Here is a 21,853-nt window from a genome sequence, read left to right as displayed (position 1 = left end):
GAGCGCGCCAGGCAGCTGTTCTTCCGGTTTCCAGCATGCGCACAATCCCGTTTCGGCACTCGGTGCCGAAAAGGTTCGCAAACACTGATGCAAAGAATTCTTTGAAAGGGACACAAGGGTTATTTAAAAATCTTTCCAGGAAATAACTGAGGAAGGAACTGCATAGTTCCTTTTACCTATAGGAAGGAAGTGTCATTTACAGATCAATCATGAAGCTAATAAAATTATATTGAACAGAACAGAATAACAGAACTGGAAGGGACCTTGGAGGTCTTCTAGTCCAACCCCCTGCTCAGGCAGGAAACTCTGTACCATTTCAGACAAATGGTTGTCAAGAGAAGAGAAGAGAGATTTCAAAATCATCAAGAAGTCCAGCCTCTTAACACATCCAGGAACGGAGAATCTTCAGCCTTTGTAAGAGAATTGTTTCACAGTTGTGAAGAATGTGCCATCAAGGAGTTTTCCCCTGACATAAGCAAGAAAGTTCCTGTGAATTTAAAGTGTGTTGGTCTCTCTATAAAAATTGCACTTCTTTGCTCCACGTTTGGTGGACAAGTTGAGGTGAGAGACAATGCCACTTCGATGCTATTCGTGACGTTTTGGAGTGTGCGGTCTTGAAAAGATTGCTGGTTGATTCTCAGAAGGCCTGTCCTAGAGATTTCAGCATGAGACAAGCATCAACTTCTCTTCCGCTTCACCTGTTTTTAGGAAAAATTGTAGAGAAAGTGATGGCGTGACAACGACAAAGGGCCTTTGAAAGGCCCAACTTTTCTTTTAAGTAGAGAAGATACAATAAGAAATAAAGTGGGGGGGGGGATTTCTCTCTTCATTTTGGAGAGTTGCTATCAGATCACTAGATAATCCTTGGCACGTGACAGATCTTTATATTATCCTCAGATTTTTCTATCCCATAAATTTAATGCCACATTTTATTACCCCATTCAAGATTCTGTTCCACTTGGCTACATATTCCTTCTTTGCTTCACAGACTGTTTTTGAAAGGCATTTTTCCATTCTTTTTTCTTTTTTCTTTTTTTCTATCTGGATACTGGGTGGGCAAGAGAGGATGAATAATTTAAATGCAAAGTCTTCCCAGGATTGCAGATGTCTTCTTTTTCTTTTCTTTTTTTTTTTACATTTTTTTTTTGTCTGTACCAGATAATGCTCTCTCTCCTACAGCCTCTCATCCAGGGTTAATGAGAATACCGCAGGCTTCCATCTGCTGTGAAAAGAGTGCAAATGTTATTTTTATAACAGCAGTATTTAGAGTGCTTTCAAATTCAGATCCGTCTTGGGTGAACAATAGGTAATGAAAACGTTGTCATGCGTCCTTTCAGCCTCTTTGAGTATGTTGTGATTGAATACTTCAAGTGTGCTCTCATTGGAGAAGAAGGAGGGGAGTGGCTGTCCTCTGAGGGTCTCTGCACTTGCTCTTCCTCCTGTCACATCCCAAACTTTTAGAATTACGACTCCATATCCCTTGATTTGTTATCACAATTATAGCGAGACCTCGACTTACAACCGCAATTGAGCCTAATGGTTCTAGGCTCAAGCACAAAGTTGTTAAGGCTAAAGCAAGACAGTTGTTAACTGGAGTTTTACCCCATTTTACAACCTTTTTTTTTTAACCACAATTATTAAGCGAATCATTGCAGGTGCTCTGTGAAGCGGTATATAAGTCTAAGTGCTATTGTTAATTTTGGACAGAGAGGACTGCTGGTTTGAAAGAGGGGTGTTCTGACCTAGGCTTCCTTAGAAAGTATAAAGCACAACCTTAGTCCCGGCAAAACCTCTTTTATTTACATGGCTGTGAATTATTGTCATTCACAGTCTGCAAGGCTTCACAGTCTTTCAGGGGAATGTTTATAAACACCCAACTTATCTCCCTTGGCATGCTGCCAGAGAACTAATTGCCAAACGCAGGGCAAGGCCAAACGTGGCACATAGTCAAACAGAACTTTTCAAAGTTTGAACCAACCAGATGAACTAATTGCTTCCTGCAAAAGCTCCTCTTTTATGTCTTATGGGAGGGGCCAATCGTCTCCAAGCCTTACTCCCAAGTGGATCCTGTTTTCTTAATTGTTCATGTCTTCTGGCAGCTCTGCGCATGCACACACTGGGAACAGGCTCCCGCTGTTCTCCTTCCCTCGCTGATGTCAGACTCCAGAGGCTCCGGAGACTCTAGAGGCAACATATAACTATCAGATGGCCTTGGCCCCCTCTCTGCCTCTGATGTAGAGCCCTCATCCGAGCTTTCCCCAGCCCCCAGGACTGACCCAAGTTCCTCCTCACTGCCCGACTCTGCTGCCAGCTCTGCTGGCCGCCGGTGGGCCACAACAAGGGGTCAAAGAGGCCATCTACGTTGAAATCGAGCAGCCCTCTCTCAACGGAGGAAGAGGAATACAACATCATCCATCTCCAGTCTACAACATAGTCCTTTCAGCAATTCCAAGAAGACTCCATGCCAATCCACACCGCTCAGGTGACCCTGAGGACACAGATAAACCTCCAAGTGGCCTCAACGGCTCTTTAAAAGAACGCAAATGACCAGGGGTCGAATGACGATTTGCCAGGGGTCGCCTAAGACCATCAGAAATATGGGAAGTATATTTGCGAGTTGAAGAATCGCGCTCCAATGGTTGACTCCACAAGCCAGCTGCAGGCTCTTCAAATCGCTAGCCGAATTTGGCTTCAGGCGCAATGAATTAAAAAAGAGAGACATCTTTGCTCTGATGTCTCCCTCTCAAGCCAACTGCAATCACTCCCAATTGCTAGCCTAATCTGGCTTCAGGCGCAATAAACTTAATAGGGGAGGAGTCTCCGCTTTAATGCCTCCGTCCTCAAGGCAATCGCAAACAGTTCAGATCGCTAGCCAATACAGCTTCAGGCACGATAAATTCAAAACGAAAATAATTTTACGGTTGGGGTCGCCACATCGTGGGGAATTGTATTAAAGGGGTTGCAGCACTATAAAGGTTAAGAACCACTGCCTTAGATGGTTTTTCACTTTCTCTTGTCTCTTTTCTTCATTTGTATTGTGTCTGCTGAATTGTTAGCCGTTGTTTGAAGCTGAGCCCCTTGAACTGATTTCTATCTGGGAGCAAGCTGCTGAGATAAAAAGTAGCAGGTGGCAAGACCACGCCATTAATTTCTCTGCGGCCACATTGTCTTTAGGGCTGTGATTCCATAAATTAATTGTTAGCACAAACCATGGTTTGCAAAGAATAATCAGAAAGTTACGAATCCTGGTTCACAGTAGCCTGTCAGTCAAAAAAGGATTTGTCTGCAGTTTTACAGAACCAGAGTTAAACCTCATTAACATTGGAGTGGCCTGATTTTGGAATGGAAAAGAGTTCAAAAGCTTCTTTTTTTCCTGAGTGGATATTGTGTTGTACATCACTTAACCTTTCCAGTCGGATCAGGATGTTGGTGAGCACTCATAACACAAAGTGTCGTGATCCTCAGGAATTTATCCGGGGTTCTTAAATGAAAAACTCAGCCGTGAGGATGAGCTTCCTTTCCATCATCTTGTGATCCCTTGCAGGCCAGGCAAATAAATCAGTCCACAAATGGCTTCATTCCTATAATAACAATCTGGCTATTTGAAGGGATAAAATTTGGAGAAAAGGGTATATATAATACTGCCCCCAAACTGACCCTCCCACAAAAGTAAATCAGTGTCTAAAAGTTCCTGAAAAGCCAATGACTATCCAATGCTGTATTGCAGATTAATATGTAATGCAACAGCTGATTGTGTTGGGCAGCTACAGCTTGCCACTCTAGCGCACGTTTACCCAAACAGGGCCTGAAAACTAGTTTCCTTGTGTTTAAATTGTTACTTCACAAAAATCATAAGCGAGCGTTTGAATTTCTGAGATTCTTTGTCAGGCAGGAACTCCATGTAAAATGGGACAGTAAAGCCTTTAAGTGATGACAAGTTTGTCCCCAGTGACCATTTGTCAAAGCTGCTGTCACTTCCTCCTGCCATGCAAGGATCCTCTCTTGCAAAGTAGATCGGAGAGATGATATCCACAGCTACTTCCAAATCTGACACGATCATTTTATGGCCTGTTAATCGACCCTGTTAGGTGCTTTGTTACGATGAGTCTTGTTGCGTTCTGTAGCTGCACGCTTCTTTATACCAGACACCCTGTGAGCCCCTGTGTTGTGGCCCATAGGCTGCCAGCAGAGCTAGCAGCAGAGTCAGAAGAGCTGGAGGTTGAGGTTGAGGGACAAACTTGGGCCAGCTTCGGAGCCTTTGGAAGGCTTTGATAAGGAAACAGCATCAGAGGCAGAGCCGGGGCCTTCTGTTCTCCCCCAGGTGGAGAGGTAGCTGTCTACAGGGCCTGGGCTGAGTGAGGGGGAGGAACAGATGGGGCCCATCCCAGATGTGCATATATGCAGAGAGGAAAGCAGAGGAGAGCAAAGGAAAACAATAAGCCGGCTCTCGGGGAAAAGCAGACATGGATGCTAGCCAGCCCCTCCCTTGCTGAGAAATAAATAGTATGTCAGGGTTCCAAGTAACACCCCCAACAAAAAAGACTCCAAGGCTTGAAGTTCCTCAAAGTTCCATTTTATTAGAAATGTCATATTGGCACATCTTGGAAAACCCGAATCTGAAAGTTTCCAGGTTTTCCCCACCCAAAGGAAAGTCCAAGTCCCTTCCCCCTGCACCCACAAGTTCATCACATGGTCCAATCAAAGCACCGTCACAACTGGAGATGCCTCCCAGTTCCAGCCATCCAGTTGCAGGGCAAGATGTCCTTGACTCTCTGAGAAAGGAATGTTATTGTTGTGACCCAGGCCCAAGTAGGTAGTAATAAACTTGGTCTGTGGAAAAATAAACTTTATTCGAACAGCTGGGAATTACTTCATTCCCAGCGGCATTCAACTCAAAGTAAAACAAATGCCTCCCAAACACAAATTCTTCAATTATCTTACAAACCTTAGTCCAATTAGGCAAACTGCCAAAGGCCCTTCCTGGCAAATGTCCAGAAGCCACAAAAACAGAGATGTACATGAAACAGAGGACACAGCTACAATGTAGTTTTCTGGCAAGCTGAAACACCGTTGCTGGTCTGTTTTAAGCCTTATGGGAGGGGCCAATCATCTCTTGGCCCTACTCCTGAGTTGTCCTCTCTGCTTGAGCTGCTCTTGCCTTCTGGCAGCTCTTCTCATGCGTGCTTTAGGAACAGGCTCCTCCTGTTACTCTGCCTCACTACTATAAGTCTCTGGAGTCTGCACCTCACTTCCTGATGGCCCTGGCCCCACCTCAGCCTCATCGCTGTCCGACTCCGTTGCCAGCTCCATAGGTTACTGACGGACTACAACAGTTATTATGACTATATATAACCCCGGCTCCATACAATCCCTCCTCCCGTTTCCCTCAGCAGTAAATGTGGCAGGCCTGAAAGCCTAATGCAAAAGATGGCTTCCAGGCCTGACATAGTAGGGGCTTCGGAGTGGCCGGTTGTCATTGACAACTGTTTTGTTTCCTAGTATACAGCAAATTCGGATTCCTTGGCCAGAACCAGGTTTGTTGGGATTAATTACGTTTGGTTTTTGTTTACCCACATGAATAAATGACTGTTGCTGCCCTGTTTCAAAAACTGGTTTGTTTTACTCGCAAGTAAGCCGCCTATTACTTTTTTTTTTTTTAATTTATATCCCGCCCTTCTCCGAAGACTCAGGGCGGCTTACATTGTGTTAAGCAATAGTTTTCATCCATTTGTATATTATATACAAAGTCAACTTTTATTGCCCCCAACAATCTGGGTCCTCATTTTACCTACCTTATAAAGGATGGAAGGCTGAGCCAACCTTGGGCCTGATGGGACTTGAACTTGCAGTAATTGCAAGCAGCTGTGTTAATAACAGACTGCTTAGTCTGCTGAGCCACCAGAGGCGAAGGCTAGGTCAGAACATACTAGTTATCCTTTCAGAGATACTTCCTTACTGGATTCCACGATGCCTTCAACAATGGCAGAGCTTCTAATGTATTGCCTTATCTGAAAAACTTCTCTTTTTTTTAAATCTGCCTCTTCCCCCCAAGGCTTGGGAGAAGGCTAGACAAATGCATGTTAGAAGTTTTGATTTGGTGCGAGGTTTTTGTTGTTCTAATAGAAACATAAAAAACTGATGGTAGGAAAAGACCCAGTGGTCCATCTAGCCTGCCCTTTGAGTTTTTGTTTTTGTTTTCTTTTTAATTAATTAACTAATTAATTTTTAATTATTGATTTTATGGTCCACTGCACAGTCAGCCAGATGTTCAGGCTGGATTTGACATTTTTGTCTGCCTTTCGAGTCCTTCCCAAAGACCTGCGATAGGCAGAGATGGATGTTTGATAGTGTTAGGTGAAGGTAAAGGTTCCCCTTGCACATGTATGCTAGTCATTCCCCACTCTAGGGGGCGGTGCTCATCTCCATTTCAAAGCTGAAGAGCCAGCGCTGTCCGAAGACATCTTCGTGGCTGGCATGACTCAATGCCAAAGGCGCACGGAATGCTGTTACCTTCCCACCAAAGGTGGTCCCTCTTTTTCTACTTGCATTTTTTAGATGCTTTCGAACTGCTAGGTTGACAGAAGCTGGGACAAGTAACGGGAGCTCACCCCATTAGGTGGCATTAAGGATTCGAACCGCTGAACTGCCAGCCTTTTGATTGACAAGCTCAGTGTCTTAGCCACTGAGCCACCGTGTCCCTCTTTGATGATGTTACAGATATGTTATTTATTGTTGTTTGTTTTTTGTGGGATGGTGGACCTGTGTTTATCCGAAGCATGTTTGAACTCAGGTACTGATGATTGACCCATTAATTCCTCTGGGATTTGTTACCAACCTTCCACTACTCTTTCTGTGAAGTAAAGCTTCCTAACGTTACTTTTAATGTTTTATTAATCAGTGATTTTACAGTTTTGATATGATTTTATATCTTAACTTTTGATTGGGAACCGCCCAAAGTTAGTTGAAAGATGAGCAGCTATATAAATTTGTTAAATAAATTCTGGAGGATATTCAGAGATGTCCCTGCCTTGAAAACAACCCAGGTTGACTATTCTGTTTCCTTACTAGATTCCTCAAAGCCTTCAGTAATGGCAGAGCTTCTAATATACCGACTTCACTGGAAAAAATCTTTTAAAATTTTGGGATATATTCCCAAAATAGCTCATGTTGAACAATGTTACTCTGTCTGTCTGACTATCATTTATTTGCACGCATGCACACTCGAACATCAGCATGGGAAATGTTAATAAGACATTTTGTGTTACGTCATAAATCGTTTTGTGTTAATTTTTATGTTATCAAATATTGTATAAAATTTGCCAATTTTTAATTCCACTTGAGTCTTGGGTCCTGGATGCATTCTGTAGGTTAGCCCTTTTGAGATACCTTGGTTGAAATACTCTTGCCCTATGGTGCAAAATTTCACGCAGTTAAATGTTACGGTATTTTTTTTTTTTATTGGCCAAGTGTGATTGGACACACAAGGAATTTGTCTTGGTGCATATGCTCTCAGTGTACATACAAGAAAAGATACGTTCATCAAGGTACAACATTTACAACACAATTGATGATCAATATATCAATATAAATCATAAGGATTGCCAGCAACAAGTTATAGTCATACAGTCATAAGTGGAAAGAGATTGGCGATGGGAACTATGAAACGATTAATAGTAGTGCAGATTCAGTAAATAGTCTGACAGTGTTGAGGGAATTATTTGTTTAGCAGAGTGATGGCCTTCGGGAAAAAACTGTTCTTGTGTCTAGTTGTTCTGGTGTACAGTGCTCTATAGCATCGTTTTGAGGGTAGGAGTTGAAACAGTTTATGTCCAGGATGCGAGGGATCTGCAAATATTTTCATGGCCCTCTTCTTGATTCGTGCAGTATACAGGTCCTCAATGGAAGGCAAGTTGGTAGCAATTATTTTTTCTGCAGTTCTAATTATCCTCTGAAGTCTGTGTTTTTCTTGTTGGGTTGCAGAACCGAACCAGACAGTTATAGAGGTGCAAATGACAGACTCAATAATTCCTCTGTAGAATCAGTATCAGAATTTTAGAGATATATAGACCTGTCCACTTGAAGGAGAAGTTCCAGGCCTTCTGTTTCAGGGGTCTCCAACCTTGGCCACTTTAAGACTTGTGGACTTCAACACCCAGAGTTCCTCATCCAGCAAAGTCCACAAGTCTTAAAGTGGCCAAGGTTGGAGACCCCTGTTCTATTTCATCTCTTATCTCTTTTATTTTTACTCCTGCTCTTTTTTTGTTATTGTTGTTGTTGTTGTAGGTATCTAGTGGGAATCTTCTTGCTATCCTGAATCGACATTATCAGGACTTAAGCTGTTTGGCCTTCACGGATGACAGCAGTCATTTTCTCTCTGGAGCCAAAGACAGTCTTGTCATTGTCTGGAGCCTGTACAGGTATGAATTGAAATGGCCTCCCACTTCCCGGTTCTTCCCACAAGATCAGCATCACTGCATTTACCAGAGCTCCTGCAGGAGAATATCATTTTGGGCACCAACTTTTAACATACTGAGAGTGTCCTGAGCTTTAGAGGAGGTATGTTCCACTTTTGTGCAGAAAGAGATCCTTTTGTATTATCTTCACAAATACGTCCAGCCAAACGATGTTCTAGTTAAGCTTTAAATTAAGTTACTTTTAATTATGGATTACTTAATTATTAATATTTGATTTAAAGAAGTACCTTTAAGTTTGGATTCATCAAAATCACATCATCTTCTGGGTAGTTTAAACAATAAGGCCATATACCTTGATCTATAAACTTTGCAGAATTAAACAAATTTTGTAAAAAGACAAGAATGCCGTTTTTATACTGATATTTAGGGAAAGAGTTATGGGCCAGGATGTTAGGAGTTACCTCTACAGAATCTTCTCTTTAGTTAGCATCCTCAGTGGCATGTGTCATAGATAAAAGTACGTCTGCTTGCTTAGGCTAAAAAGCATAACATAAAAGCCTCTAACATCAGGAAAAAAAGGAAAGATTCTTGTGGATGGGAAAATTTTCCCCAAACACATCCCAGTAAGTGAATTCTGATGTTATTCAGTGTCCGCAGGAAGCTGACAAAATAGTCGGATCTGGACACGTTGATCTAAAATGGAAGGTAGAGACAACTGGGAGAAGTCTAAAGATTTAGACTTTAAAAAAAAAACAAGCTGCAGATAAAATGGCCAACCTGTAATTATTTGCTCAATTGATTTCCACCTGAATTCCCTAACACACATTTTTAGCATTATTGCTTTAGTGGTTAAATGGAGTGCATGTTTGCAGCTCCAAACCCATCCTTGCGTACAACTTTCCTAACTGATTCATTTCTCAGTGTGTTACAGGTGGAACACGGCCAAAGCCCTGAGCCCCGCCACGTGTGGTCACGGCACAGCCTTCCCATCACAGATCTCTGCTGCGGTGTTGGTGGCCCCTTGGCCAGAGCTGCCACAGGCTCTTTGGACCAAACAGCAAAGGTAAGAATATTCAATTTGGAAGCAGCATAGATAGTTCTCAACCTGGAGTGGTACGGTGGCCTAGAGGTGCAGCTCTCGCCTCACAATCAGGTGGCTGTGAGTTCGATCCTAGGTAGAGGCAGATATTTCTCTCTCTGGGCACACTGAGAGTATATCTGCTGAACAAAACTTCGCATTGGCTACAGGAAGGGCATCCAGCCATTAAAACACTCTGCTAGCTCCATTCAGTTGCCTAGACTCCACCCCGCAAGGGATTATGGTGTTGTTAAAAAAAGATGATAATGATAGATGGTTCTCAACCTATAACCATTAGTTTAGTGACTGTTCAAAGATACAGCTGTCAGGGTTCCAAGTAACATACCCACAGCAAACAAAACTCAGAGGCAGGTAGATTCCTCAAAGAATAGTTTTATTTGATATGTCATGGCTGGTGAAAACCGACTCTGAAGATTCCCACGGTTTTCACCTAATTAAAAATAAAAGTTTTCCCCCTCCCCAAACAATCAGTCACATGGTCTAATCAAAACGCTGTCTGGTTGCCTGGTGACATCGCTCCTCCTTCCTCCGGCCAGGTGTGAGAATGTCCTTGGTTCCCAAGAGAAAGTATTTTATTTTGGCTACAAAACCCGAACCATCTCTAATACCCCCTCCCTATCTATCTCTCACCTCCAGTGTAGCAACACTGAAGGTTCAAGATGGCTGTGGTCAGATCAGTTCCAGGGTTGACAACCGCATTGAAAAAAGTGACTTATGACTGTTTTTCACACTTATGATCGTTGCAGCATCCCCTTGGTCAAAAGATCAGAATTTGGATGTTTGACAACTGGTTCCTATTTATGACAGTTGCAGTGTCCTGGGATCATGTGATCACCTTTTGTGACTTTCTGACAAACAAAGTCAATGGGGAAGCCAGATTTACTTAACAGCTGTGTTCCTAGATTAACAACTGCAGTGATTCGCTTAACAACTGTGGCAAGAAAGATCGTAAAATGGAGCAAAACGCATTTAACAACTGTTTTTCCTGAGCCACAGAAATGTTGGGCTCAATTGTGGTCGTAAGTTGAGGACTAGCTCCATTATAGTTTTGTGCAAAATACCTTGTTCCTTGGCATGTTCGGATTTTTCTCCAAAAATTCTCCTGTTAAACTGTTAGTCTTTCTCTGCAATTGAATTTGACCAGGACAGCACAAATAATGTACTGTTCCTAAGGAGCCATTTTTTGAAAAACAGCAAACTATATGCAGAAAAGGCAGTTCAGTCTGTTTTAGGAGAAAAATGGAATCTTCCAGAACCAGATTGCATAATTTTCCACACAGCTAGGGAATTGAATTGCTTTGTTCATGCCGAATCTTTTTTAAGGTAGGAAATCATAGCCATTGCTTGGCAAATATTTATATATGCATATTCATTTCTGCTGGTATACTTGGTAGATCTGGAAATGCAAACCTTTTTCATACATATAACAAATCCTTTTCTAAAGCTTTTCTAAACGTTTCTGGACACAAGCCCTGCTGGGGAGGGAGGGGGCAATATAACACCCCCCCCCTTATAATTAGGGCCAATTTTCAGCATGGATTTTTTTTCTGTCCTGTGTATAACACAGTTCAGAAATGGGTCGTGGAACTGAACATAGTGTAAAATAACCATGTATTCTAATCAGTCTCAGGTTACCAGGAGAGTAAAAAAAAAAATTGGGGAAAGAGACAGTTGAGTTAAATGCTGGATGTTCCCGATTCAAGGGCTGAAAAAACAGCACCGTATCTTTGGCGTTTAGCTGGAATGTAGGAAAAATGTTACCAGCTGAAAGCTGGTAACCTTTCACAGGCATGGTTACTGTTTTGTGCTACGGACAGTCTACAAGTGTCTGTGAAGATTCTCAGTCATTGCATTTAGATCCTAAAAAACTGTCATGTATGTATCCAAATGTGAAAGCAAAATGTTGGAGATGTGATTGTGAGGATGCTACCTATTATCATATATGGTGGACTTGCAAAAAAGTTAAAGCCTTTTGGATTAAAATATGGTGGATTATGCAGAACATTTTGAAAAAGAAGATCAAGTTTGTTCCACAGTTCTTTTTATTAGGAATAATCTCAGATTGCACTGTTATAGAGACAAAACTGATTCTGAATTTAATAACTGCTGCAAGATTATTGATTGCACAATATTGGAAGAAAGAAGACTTACCTACAATTGGAGAATGGATTAGTAAAGTATCAAATTTAGCAGAAATGGCAAAAATTTCTGCCTACTTGAAAGACTGTACACAAGAAAAATATATATTGGAATGGAGGAAGTGGATTGATTATATTCAAAATAAGTATCAGATTAAAAAATATCAATTAGTTTTTGAGTGAAGTTAGGAATTATTATGTATTAGTTTAAGAAAGAAGGGAATTGATAGTGTGATGGTGTGAAATGGAATATGTTTTATGTTATATTTTAGATTATGTTTGTTAGTTACAATACCCTGTATTCTGTTCTGGGAAGTCTCGGGGAAGGAGGCGGGAAGGGAAGACTATAAATTGATTGGTTGCCATTGTACAGGAATAATGGTAGAATTAAACAAGTTGAATGGTGTAATGTCGGGACTGCTCGCAAACACTCCCGAAGGAAAGGGTAAGGAAAGAGGAGTAAAGAAGGAAGAAAGTAGGTAGGTAGGTGGGTAGGGAGGAAAGAAGGAGGAGAAGAAAGGATAGGAGGAGGAGAAGAAGGAGAAGATAGAGGGTTAGAAAGGATGGTAGTGAGAAGTGGGAAAGAGGAGGGGAAGTAGGAAAGCGAGGAGAAGGTGGTGGGGGAAGTTTAAGAAGGATGAGAAGGGAAGAAAGGATTAAAGGGGGGAGTGGCAGTCGAGCAGCCCTGACTGAGTATAATTTGAGTATAGGACTGATTGTTGGATAAGTGATTGTATTGTACACTGGTCAAATTGTGGGAATTATTATGGAAAAATAAAAAATTTTTGCAAAAAAAAAAAAAAAAAAAGATTCTCAGTCATCCAGGTCATGGTTGTCCCAAAGGTGCTTTTTTTCAGGAGGCAACTGGACTTTCTGGTTTTTCTTTGAAGACGTTTCGCTTCTCATCCAAGAAGCTTCTTCAGCTCTGACTGGATGGTGGGGGGGGGGGAACCCACTATCCAGTCAGGGTTTTTTTCCCCCCACACTCCAGTCAGAGCTGAAGAAGCTTCTTGGATGAGAAGCGAAACGTCTTCAATGAAAAACCAGAGAGTCCAGTTGCCTCTTGAAAAAAGCACCTTTGAGACTAGTCTACAACTTTCAACAACTATAATTTTCAAGGGGCAGCAGGTCCTCATTTAACCACAGTAATTGGGATTGGAAACCGTGTCCCTAAGCAACACAGTTGGAAGGCACAGCTTCATGCGACTGTGGCCAACTTACAATGATAGTTCCAGCAATCCCAGCTGCCATCATTAAACAAATCCCAGAGCATTTCCTGGAGGTGTGATCACCATTTCTAACCTCCTGCCGGCTTCCCCATTGACTTTGCTTGATGGAACTGGCAGTGAAGGTTTTACAAATGACAATCATGTGACCCTAGGACGCTGCAATGTCTTAAGTTCAAGCCGGTCACCAAGCGCCTGACTTGCAACGAGGGGCGCTGCCATGAGAATTTGTCATAAGTACCTGTCAGGGTTCCAAGGAACACCCCCAACGAAATAAAGCTCTGAGGCTTGAGATTCCTCAGTTCCAATTTATTAGTGATGTCATGTTGGCACAGCTGGGAAAACCCAAAACTGAAAGCTTCCAGGTTTTCCACACCAGTTGACAGTTCACAGTCCTGCCCCACACTCACAAGTTCATCACATTGTCCAATCAACTCTTCACACTCAGTTGGATACAGTCTTCAGGCAGTCTACACAGACACAGGCAAAAGTCCTTGAATACGGAATATTGTTATGACTAACTTTCTACCGCTCCAACAACAACCCCCTCCCAACTTCCCCAGCTAAAATATGTGGCAGTTAAGAAGCAAAAAGAAAATTGCCTTCCAAAACTGACAGTACCTCTCATTCAGCACCATCTCAACTTGGAACGGTCACCGAATGAGTGGCGGTTCAACAAGGACTACCTATATGCAAAATAGCCTCGGGCCACAAAATTGCCATTCGCATGTGCTTCTTGATGCTCCTTCAGATATCTCAAATTTCCTTCCAAGCTTTTATACATTTGGCAGTACCAGGGAGCCTCAGCCTGTTTAACTGAAGCTGCGGCTGTTTCCCCAAGGTTGGGTTACATAAAATTCCATCTGGATTATAAGGCACAAGCGGGGACAAAAAAACAGCAGAAAACTCTGTGCTCAACACGTAGGCTTAATCTCAGGGGAAGGAATAGAGCGTGGATCAATGCCAGGTTCGGGGAAGATGCATTTATAAGAATTCATCTTTTCTTCTTACTTCCCGGATCTTTTTCTAGAATCTCTGAAGAGTTTTCTCTCTCTGTAAAAATCCCACTGTACTGCTAATGATATGTAATGCATGTCATATTCCTAGACTGGCACCAGGTTTAATTTTGTAGCACTACAGTCAAAATCTGGATTTTAATCTGCACCTTTTCCCATTCTCAGTTGTGGGAGATCTCCTCCGGGAACCTTCTCCTCTCTGTCGTCTTCGATATGAGCATCGTGTCAGTGACCCTTGACCTTGCGGAATACCACATGTTTTGTGGCGGGCTGGATGGTTCCATCTTCCAGGTTGACCTCTGCTCCTGGGTAGGTCCCATTTTGCGCGGTATCTAGTAAGCATCCCAGGTGCCTTGGGCAGTGAAGTGGGATGGAATCTCAGACCTATTAGGATCACTGAGTTCTATAGAAATCTTTTGCACTTCAAGACAGATATTCAGGAGGGTCTGTTGATGGGGGATGCAAAAATATAAAAAAGTAAAATGAAATTAACAAATGGCCCAAACCTCACAGGATTAACAAACCCTGTGAAGTTTTTTTCCCCCCTTCTTGCTTTATAAATCTCATGATACAGATAGTCCTTGACTTGAGACTGATTTCTTAACCATTCAAAGTTACAATGGACCTCCCCAGAGTGACTTCAGAGCCATTTTTGGAATTATGATGGACACATACACAGCAGTCATATGATCGCATTTTGGGCGATTGGCAACCAGCTCATCTTTACAGCAGTTTGCAGCATCCTGCAGTCATGTGATCATAATTTGTGACATTTTTAGCTAGTTTCCAGCATTTAGATTCCAGCAAAAAATGTACATTGGGGGAACAATAACCATGGTGTTCACTTAATGACCATAATAACTTTGAATCCGGTCACACAGTGCTTTGACCTATGATCACAATGACTTAGGACTGTAATTTCAGGCTCATTTATGATTGTAAGTCAAGGTCTACGTGAACTTGAGGTGTGGAGTGTGGTCTTACATGATTTATACCTTTACCAGATTTCAAGCATTTCTTAAAAATCTTTTAAAATATTAATGATTTCTAAGGTCCTGAGGCAACCGGACAAACATTCTCCTACATCCTGGCACTCATGAATAAGCACATTGGCAGTTACTGATTTACACAGCAGTCCACCAAAGCTTTCCATGATAATATAAGCTGTGGTGGTGCAGTGGTTAGAATGCAGTATTGCAAGCTAACTCTGCCCACTGCCGAGAGTTCGATCCTGAAGGGCTCAATGTTGACTCAGCCTTATATCCTTCCGAGGTCAATAAAATGAAGACCCAGATTGTTGGGGACAATATACTGATTCTGTAAACCAGGGGTTTCTAACCTTTGTCCCTTTAAGACTTGTGGACTTCAACTCCCAGAGTTCCTCAGCCAGCTTTGCTGGCTGAGGGACTCTGGGAGTTGAAGTCCACAAGTCTTAAAGGGACCAAGGTTGGAGACCCCTGCTGTAAACCGCTTAGAGCTGGCTTATAAAAGTGGTATATAAGTCTAAGTGTTATTGCTATTACTATAAAGCAAACACTTAGAAGGTCCTTCCTTAACATTGTGAATAAAAAATGCCACATTTTGTGGGTCTGCTGAATCTATTAAGTCAGGAATGAAAAGTCAGATCTGTATGGCCCATGCTTTCTCCCCATTAGTTTCTTATTATTTTTATCCCAAAATTTTATTAATTTTACTACAACAACACAACACAAACATATATAACACAAACACATAATATGTGTTTTCTATTTACATGTCAGTTTCGTTCCACATACTTTCTGCTTTTATGTATTCCCCATTTCCCCCCCTCTCTTTTCTTATCTTTATCGTCCTTTTATATCTAGTTTTATTCATTGACAATATTTTATACATTTATCACCTTTCCCCCTCATTTATTCATACTTACTTTTCCTTTTCTTATTAATATGGCCACCCAACTGAAGCCATGGGGCTCTAAGCAGGCCACAAAAGAAAAGGAGAGAGAAAGCCATAATTAACCAATACAATATTCCTCATTACAATGTGACTGGAGTAGCACTGTTGTCTTTTGGACTTGGTGTTTCTGCAGATCAGCTCAACAGCACAAGTCACCCAAAATCCTGCTTTCTCCTAATTAGGTTAAGGAACAAAACCATCTCCTGGTTTTGTTTTGTTTTCAATGGCCATTGCTTCTTCCGTCGCCTGCTCCTTTTCATTTTCCAGTAAGGTAAAGGTAAAGTTTCCCCTCGCACATACGTATTAGTTGTTCCCGACTCTAGGGGGCGGTGCTCATCTCCCTTTCAAAGCTGAAGAGCCAGCACTGTCCGAAGATGTCTCCATGGTCATGTGGCCGGCATGACTAAATGCCAAAGGCGCATGGAACGCTGTTACCTTCCCACCAAAGGTGACCCCTATTTTTCTACTTGCATTTTTTATGTGCTTTTGAACTGCTAGGTTGGCAAAAGCTGGGACAAGCAACGGGAGCTCACCCCGTTATACAGCAGTACTAGAGATTCGAACCGCTGAGCTGCCGACCTTTCGATTGACAAGCTCGACGTCCTAGCCCTTGAGTCACCGTATCCCTCCTCATTTTTCAGAGACGACCTTAATTCTGTCTTGACAGAACATTTTCCTTCTCCTACCTGGGCGGAATATAAATTGATTTTCAGAGAGGAAAGCAATGTTAGTGGGCGCCCCTTAAGGTTACAGTACCTCAAATGCCAAAGACCTGGATGTGAATTTCAACAGCAGATCTTTGTTTCCTTCTAGCAACCATAGTTCAGTGGAAGATCCTGAATACCTCCAGTTTAAAAGTATTAGGTAACAGATAAAGGGAAGGTCGCACTACCAAAGTACTACTGCCTGAGCAAAATATTTTTTTAATAAAGTTTTTATTTTATAGACAAATATACATTTAAAACATCAGCAATTCCTTCCGTGTGACATCTCGGTGTTTTCTTCCTGGCTCCATCATTTTGTTGTTTCTTCTTTCTTCACTTCAATTTAAGCTATTACCATTTTTCCATAAATACCATTTTCTTACATAATTATCCATTGCTTATCTGTACCTTTCTTCTAACCAATGGTAAAATTTATCCCATGTCTTAAGATATTCTGAATTCTCTCTTTCTTTAATCATCAAGGTTAATCTATTCATTTCTGCACAATCTAAAATTTTCTAATAATTTCTCCTTCCAGAGGTATTTTCTCTGCTTTCCAATTTTGCACAAAAACTATTCTTGCTTCTGTAATTACATGTATAATCAAATACATATTTTCTTTACTAATTTTCTCTGGTAGGATCCCCAGTAAAAACAACTCCGGTTTTAAATCAATATGTTGCTGGGTTATTTCTTCTACCCAACCCTTTATTTTCTCCCAATAGTTTTTGGCTTTGAACATGTCATCACATATGATAATAAGATCCTGGTAACTGATGACATTTCCAACGTTTAGCTGATTTGTCTTTAAACATTGTTGCCAGTTTCTCAGGTGGCATATGCCATCTATAAAACATTTTATATTGATTTTCTTTATATGCAGTGGACATTGTTAATTTATAATTCCTCTCCCATAGCTGTTGCCATTTGTCTATTGAATATCCAAAATTTTTAGCCCAAGCTATCATAGTTTCCTTTACTTGTTCCTCTTCTAACTCAATCCCCAACAAAAAGTTATACGTTTTTTTGATCTGCCTGAGCAAAATATAAGGAATATAGTGGATTATTAACTTGGAAGGAGCTTCCTCAATCTTTCATTCCTGTTTAATTATCCAGAATGGTGCATTAAAATATAATTTTCCCCCTTCTCTCAGCCTGTGCAAAGAGAAAGAGGTTTTCAGTCTGAGCAGGAGAACGCAAAGATCTTCAAAGGACATAGGTGAGTGTCTCACTTTTCTGTTCCTTTCTTGAACTGGCACGACTGGAATATTTAGCCTGGGCCAGCACCACTCACATTTATAGCTACTGCAAAAATGAATGTCTGTCATAATCCCAAGATAGCAAGACCCCAAATAAAAATCATACCCCTGACATTTTTCAAGTTTTTAAGAGTCTCAGATGGGTTCTTATGCCATCATCTCTCCTTGAACACATGGCAACTATTGGGTGAGACTGCACAGGGGGTACTACCACCTGAAAAAACCCGGCAATCCTTGGTTCAACCCCAAGTTCTAAATCTCACCTTCTACAGGTAGTCCTCGACTTACAACTATTCATTTAGTAACCATTCAAAGTTACTGAATGGTCATTAAAAGAATGCTTTCATTCAGGCGCTAGAAAAAGTGGCATGACCATTTTTTTCATGTGATCAAAATTCAGGTGCTTGGCAACTGCCTCACATTTACGACGGTTGCGGTGTTCCAGGATCACGTGATCGATCGCCTTTTGCAACCTTCTGACAGGCAAAGACAGTGGGGAACCCAGATTCGCTTAACAACCGTTGTTAACTAACTTAACAACTGCAGTGATTCACTTAACAGCTTAACAGCAAGAAAGGTCGTAAAATGGGCCCAAACCCCACTTAACAATGGCTTAGCAATAGAAATTTTGGGCTCAGTGGTGGTCGTAGGTTGTGGACTACATGTACCTTGATGAAGAATTAGAGCCGATCTCGGTTCCATCTTTGTCTGAGAAATAAGAGCAAGGAAAAAAAGAACGTATCACGATAGCAGTGACTTTTTGGGAGACTCGGAGATTCCGTGATCAGGGATCCCTGAGTGAGAGACCCTCTCCGTGGCCAGTACCATCCAAAAGGTTAAAAGGACCTGCGTGAAGAGGGCTGGAATGTGGGAACACAGACATCTCAAGCACCATTTCAACCGCTTTCTTAAATAAAAGAAATATTGCAGTAATGACATTGATAAATAAAATCCAAGTCCCAATAAAGGAGAATATTTGTAGCTCAGGGTTGAAATGAGGGCTTACCACCCACATCGCTTAATGACCGAGTTACCAGCCCTGATTTGGTTATTAAACAAGGAAACTAGTCTAAAATTACTTACTTTGATTTTGAAAGGGTCCTTGATGCTCTCCGGGCTTAGTTGTTTTCTTGCAGGTGTTTCATTACCCGAAGTAGGTAACATCAGCAGTGCTTGCAGGCGTTTCATTACTGTGCTGATGATCTTAACCTAGTTTGGGTAATTAAATGTCTGCAAGAAAACAAGCACAAGCTCAGAGACCACCGAGGACCCTTCAAAATCAAAGTATGTAATTTTAGACTACCGTATTTTTCGGAGTATAAGGCACACCGGAGTATAAGACGCACTTTAGTTTTTGGGGAGGAAAACAAGAAACAAACTGATTGGCGGTAGATCGGCCTCCCGGAATACCCCAAATCAGCTGTTCACCCAGAGGTGAATTGTAGCAACAGGTTCCTTGGTTGTGAGTTCTGTGCCTTGCTTTTTTTTCCTTTTTTTTTTCTGCCTCTGAAACTTTTGAAACTCCATTTCAGAAAAAACTGTCTCTGAAAGCCTCCGAAACAGCTTCAGAAAAAAAGCCTCTGAAGCTCTGTTTGGGGGGCTTCTTTTCTGAAGCTTCGTTTCTGATGCTTTTTTCAGCCTCTGAAACCTCTGTTTGAGAAACTGGGTGGGGCTACATTTGCACCCAGATTTTCACCCTCTTTTTTGCGGGGAAAAGGTTCGTCTTATTACTCCAAAAAATATGATAGTTTTCTTGTTTAATAATCAAATCAGGACTGGCAACTCAGTCATTAAGCAATGCGGTTGGTAAGCCACCCAGAGTTCCTGTCAGCCCTGGAGGCCAACCTATGCTTTTGGATCTTCAGGGCTGCCACACTTACTGCTGTGGGAAAGTGGGAATGGAGGGTTACTGAGTTGGTAGAGTTATAACAACATTCTTTTCTCTGAGAGCCAAGGACGTTCAGCCTGCACCTGGAGTGGCATGACTGGGAGGCATCTCTAGTTGGGACGGTGGATTAATTGGACCATTTGATGGATATGTGGGTGCAAGGGAAGGGACTTTGACTTGCTTTTGGGTGGGGAAAACCCAGGAACTTTCAGATTCAGGTTTTTCCAGATGTGCCGATATGGCGTCTCTAATAAAATGGATCCTTGAGGAATTGCTTTCCTTCGAGTCTTACTTGGTTGGGGGTGTTACTTGGAACCCTGCTTTGAATAGTGAGATGGGTGACATCTAAATTTAGTAAACAAATAACTAAGGGAAACCACAACTGTGCTTAACAACCTTACTTCAGCTTTCTTTCGCTTTGCAGACCTGCAAAGGTCATAAAGTTACTTCTTCCTCACTGTTGCAACTGCAGACAGTCCCTGAATGAGGCAGTCTTTAAATGAGGATTACCTGTATGACCATTCAGGAAAAGGGCGGGGGGCTTCAGAGTGTGAAGTGTATGATTTGTTTTTCGACTTACTGTAGATGCTGAAGAAGTAGGACCTTTCCCTTGTTCTGCTGAGCAAGAGCATGGATGTCTTGACCCAAATCCTCTCTTGATGGCACCACTTGCGAAAACATTGAAGAATCTCAAGTAAAGTCTCTGCCTTCTTCTTTCCGTAGGAATCAGGTGACATGTCTCTCTGTCTCCACCGACGGAAGCCTTCTGCTCTCTGGCTCGCATGATGAAACAGTTCGGCTGTGGGACATCCAGAGCAAACAATGTCTCCGCACCGTGAATTACAAAGGTCTGTGCATGTCTGTATAGATATTTAACTTATCTGGTGGGAGAAGGGAAACTGCTGGCTCTTAAGAAAGGGTTGGAAAAGAAAGGGAAAATTTTAAATCTGGAAGTTCAAAACATGAAGATTTTGCTAAAATATCTCATACTGGCACCCTAATAGTTGGAACTGAAGGCTGAGTCAACTTTAAGCCTGGTGAGATTTGAACTGACAAATTGCAGGCAGCCGGCAAGCAGCAGACGTAGCCTGCAGTACTGCATTCTAACCACTGTGCCACCACAGCTCTCTAAAATATTATAAATTATTGTATAGTATTAACATAGAAGTAGCTTAATCTTTTAACCTATTACTGAATCTGGATCGTACAGAAGTGTAGCTCTCCATCTTCAGAGTCTTCCTTTGGATCATGAGCAAAACACAGGAGTACAGTTGCATGTTTTATAATTATTTATTTATTTATTTTATTTATTTAATCAAATTTTTATACCGCCCTATCTCCCAAAGGACTCAGGGCGGTTTACAGCCAGATAAAAATACAGAAATTATACACAATAAAAACGAATTAAAAAACTTATTTAAATAGGCCAAAATTTAAAATTACAATTAAAATGATAAAACCCCATTACCTAAAATTAATAATTAACCCCAGTTAAAATTAAATAAAACTTTTAAAACTTTTAGTCCAGTCCCGCTTGGATAAATAAATACGTTTTCAGCTTACGGCGAAACGTCCGAAGATCAGGCGCTTGGTGTAAACCAGGGGGAAGTTCGTTCCAAAGCGTAGGAGCTCCCACAGAGAAGGCCCTGCCCCTGGAAGCCGCCAGCCGACATTGTTTGGCGGACGGCACCCTGAAAAGACCCTCTCTGTGTGAGCGTACGGGTCGGTGGGAGGCATGAGGTAACAGCAGGCGGTCCCGTAAGTACCCGGGCCCTAAGCCATGGAGCGCTTTAAAGGTGGTAACCAAAATCTTAAAGCGCACCCTAAAGACCACAGGAAGCCAGTGCAGACTGCGTAGTAGTGGTGTTACATGGGAGCAACGAGTGGCTCCCGTTACTACCCGCGCAGCTGCATTCTGGACTAGCTGCAGCCTCCGGGTGCACTTCAAGGGCAGCCCCATGTAGAGAGCATTGCAATAGTCCAAACGAGATGTAACCAGAGCGTGAGTGACCGTGCATAAGGCATTCCGGTCAAGGAAGGGGTGCAACTGGCGGACCAAGCATACTTGGTAAAAGGCCCTCCTGGAGACGGCCACCAGATGATCATCGAACGACAGCCGCCCATCCAGGAGGACACCTAAGTTGTGCACCCTTTCCATTGGGGCCAATAACTCG

The 21,853-nt window shown here is 42.0% G+C and overlaps 1 protein-coding gene across 2 annotated transcripts in view; it reads left to right on the top strand.

The window, feature by feature from the left end:
* Positions 1 to 21,853, top strand: part of WDR18 (WD repeat domain 18) — a 71,317-nt gene that overhangs the window by 19,214 nt on the left and 30,250 nt on the right. Inside the window, exons 3-7 of one of the 2 annotated variants that reach the window (XM_058162521.1) lie at positions 8,284 to 8,417; positions 9,336 to 9,477; positions 14,059 to 14,202; positions 17,687 to 17,751; positions 20,403 to 20,527. In XM_058162521.1, coding sequence (XP_058018504.1) covers positions 8,284 to 8,417; positions 9,336 to 9,477; positions 14,059 to 14,202; positions 17,687 to 17,751; positions 20,403 to 20,527 — 610 coding nt within the window. The remainder of the gene's footprint in view (positions 1 to 8,283; positions 8,418 to 9,335; positions 9,478 to 14,058; positions 14,203 to 17,686; positions 17,752 to 20,402; positions 20,528 to 21,853) is intronic. The other variant, XM_058162522.1, reaches the window with a different exon arrangement.

This window comes from Ahaetulla prasina, chromosome 1 (assembly GCF_028640845.1).
Source record: "Ahaetulla prasina isolate Xishuangbanna chromosome 1, ASM2864084v1, whole genome shotgun sequence".
Taxonomy (NCBI): Eukaryota; Metazoa; Chordata; class Lepidosauria; order Squamata; family Colubridae; genus Ahaetulla; species Ahaetulla prasina.
This window is presented reverse-complemented; position numbering and strand designations above follow the sequence as displayed.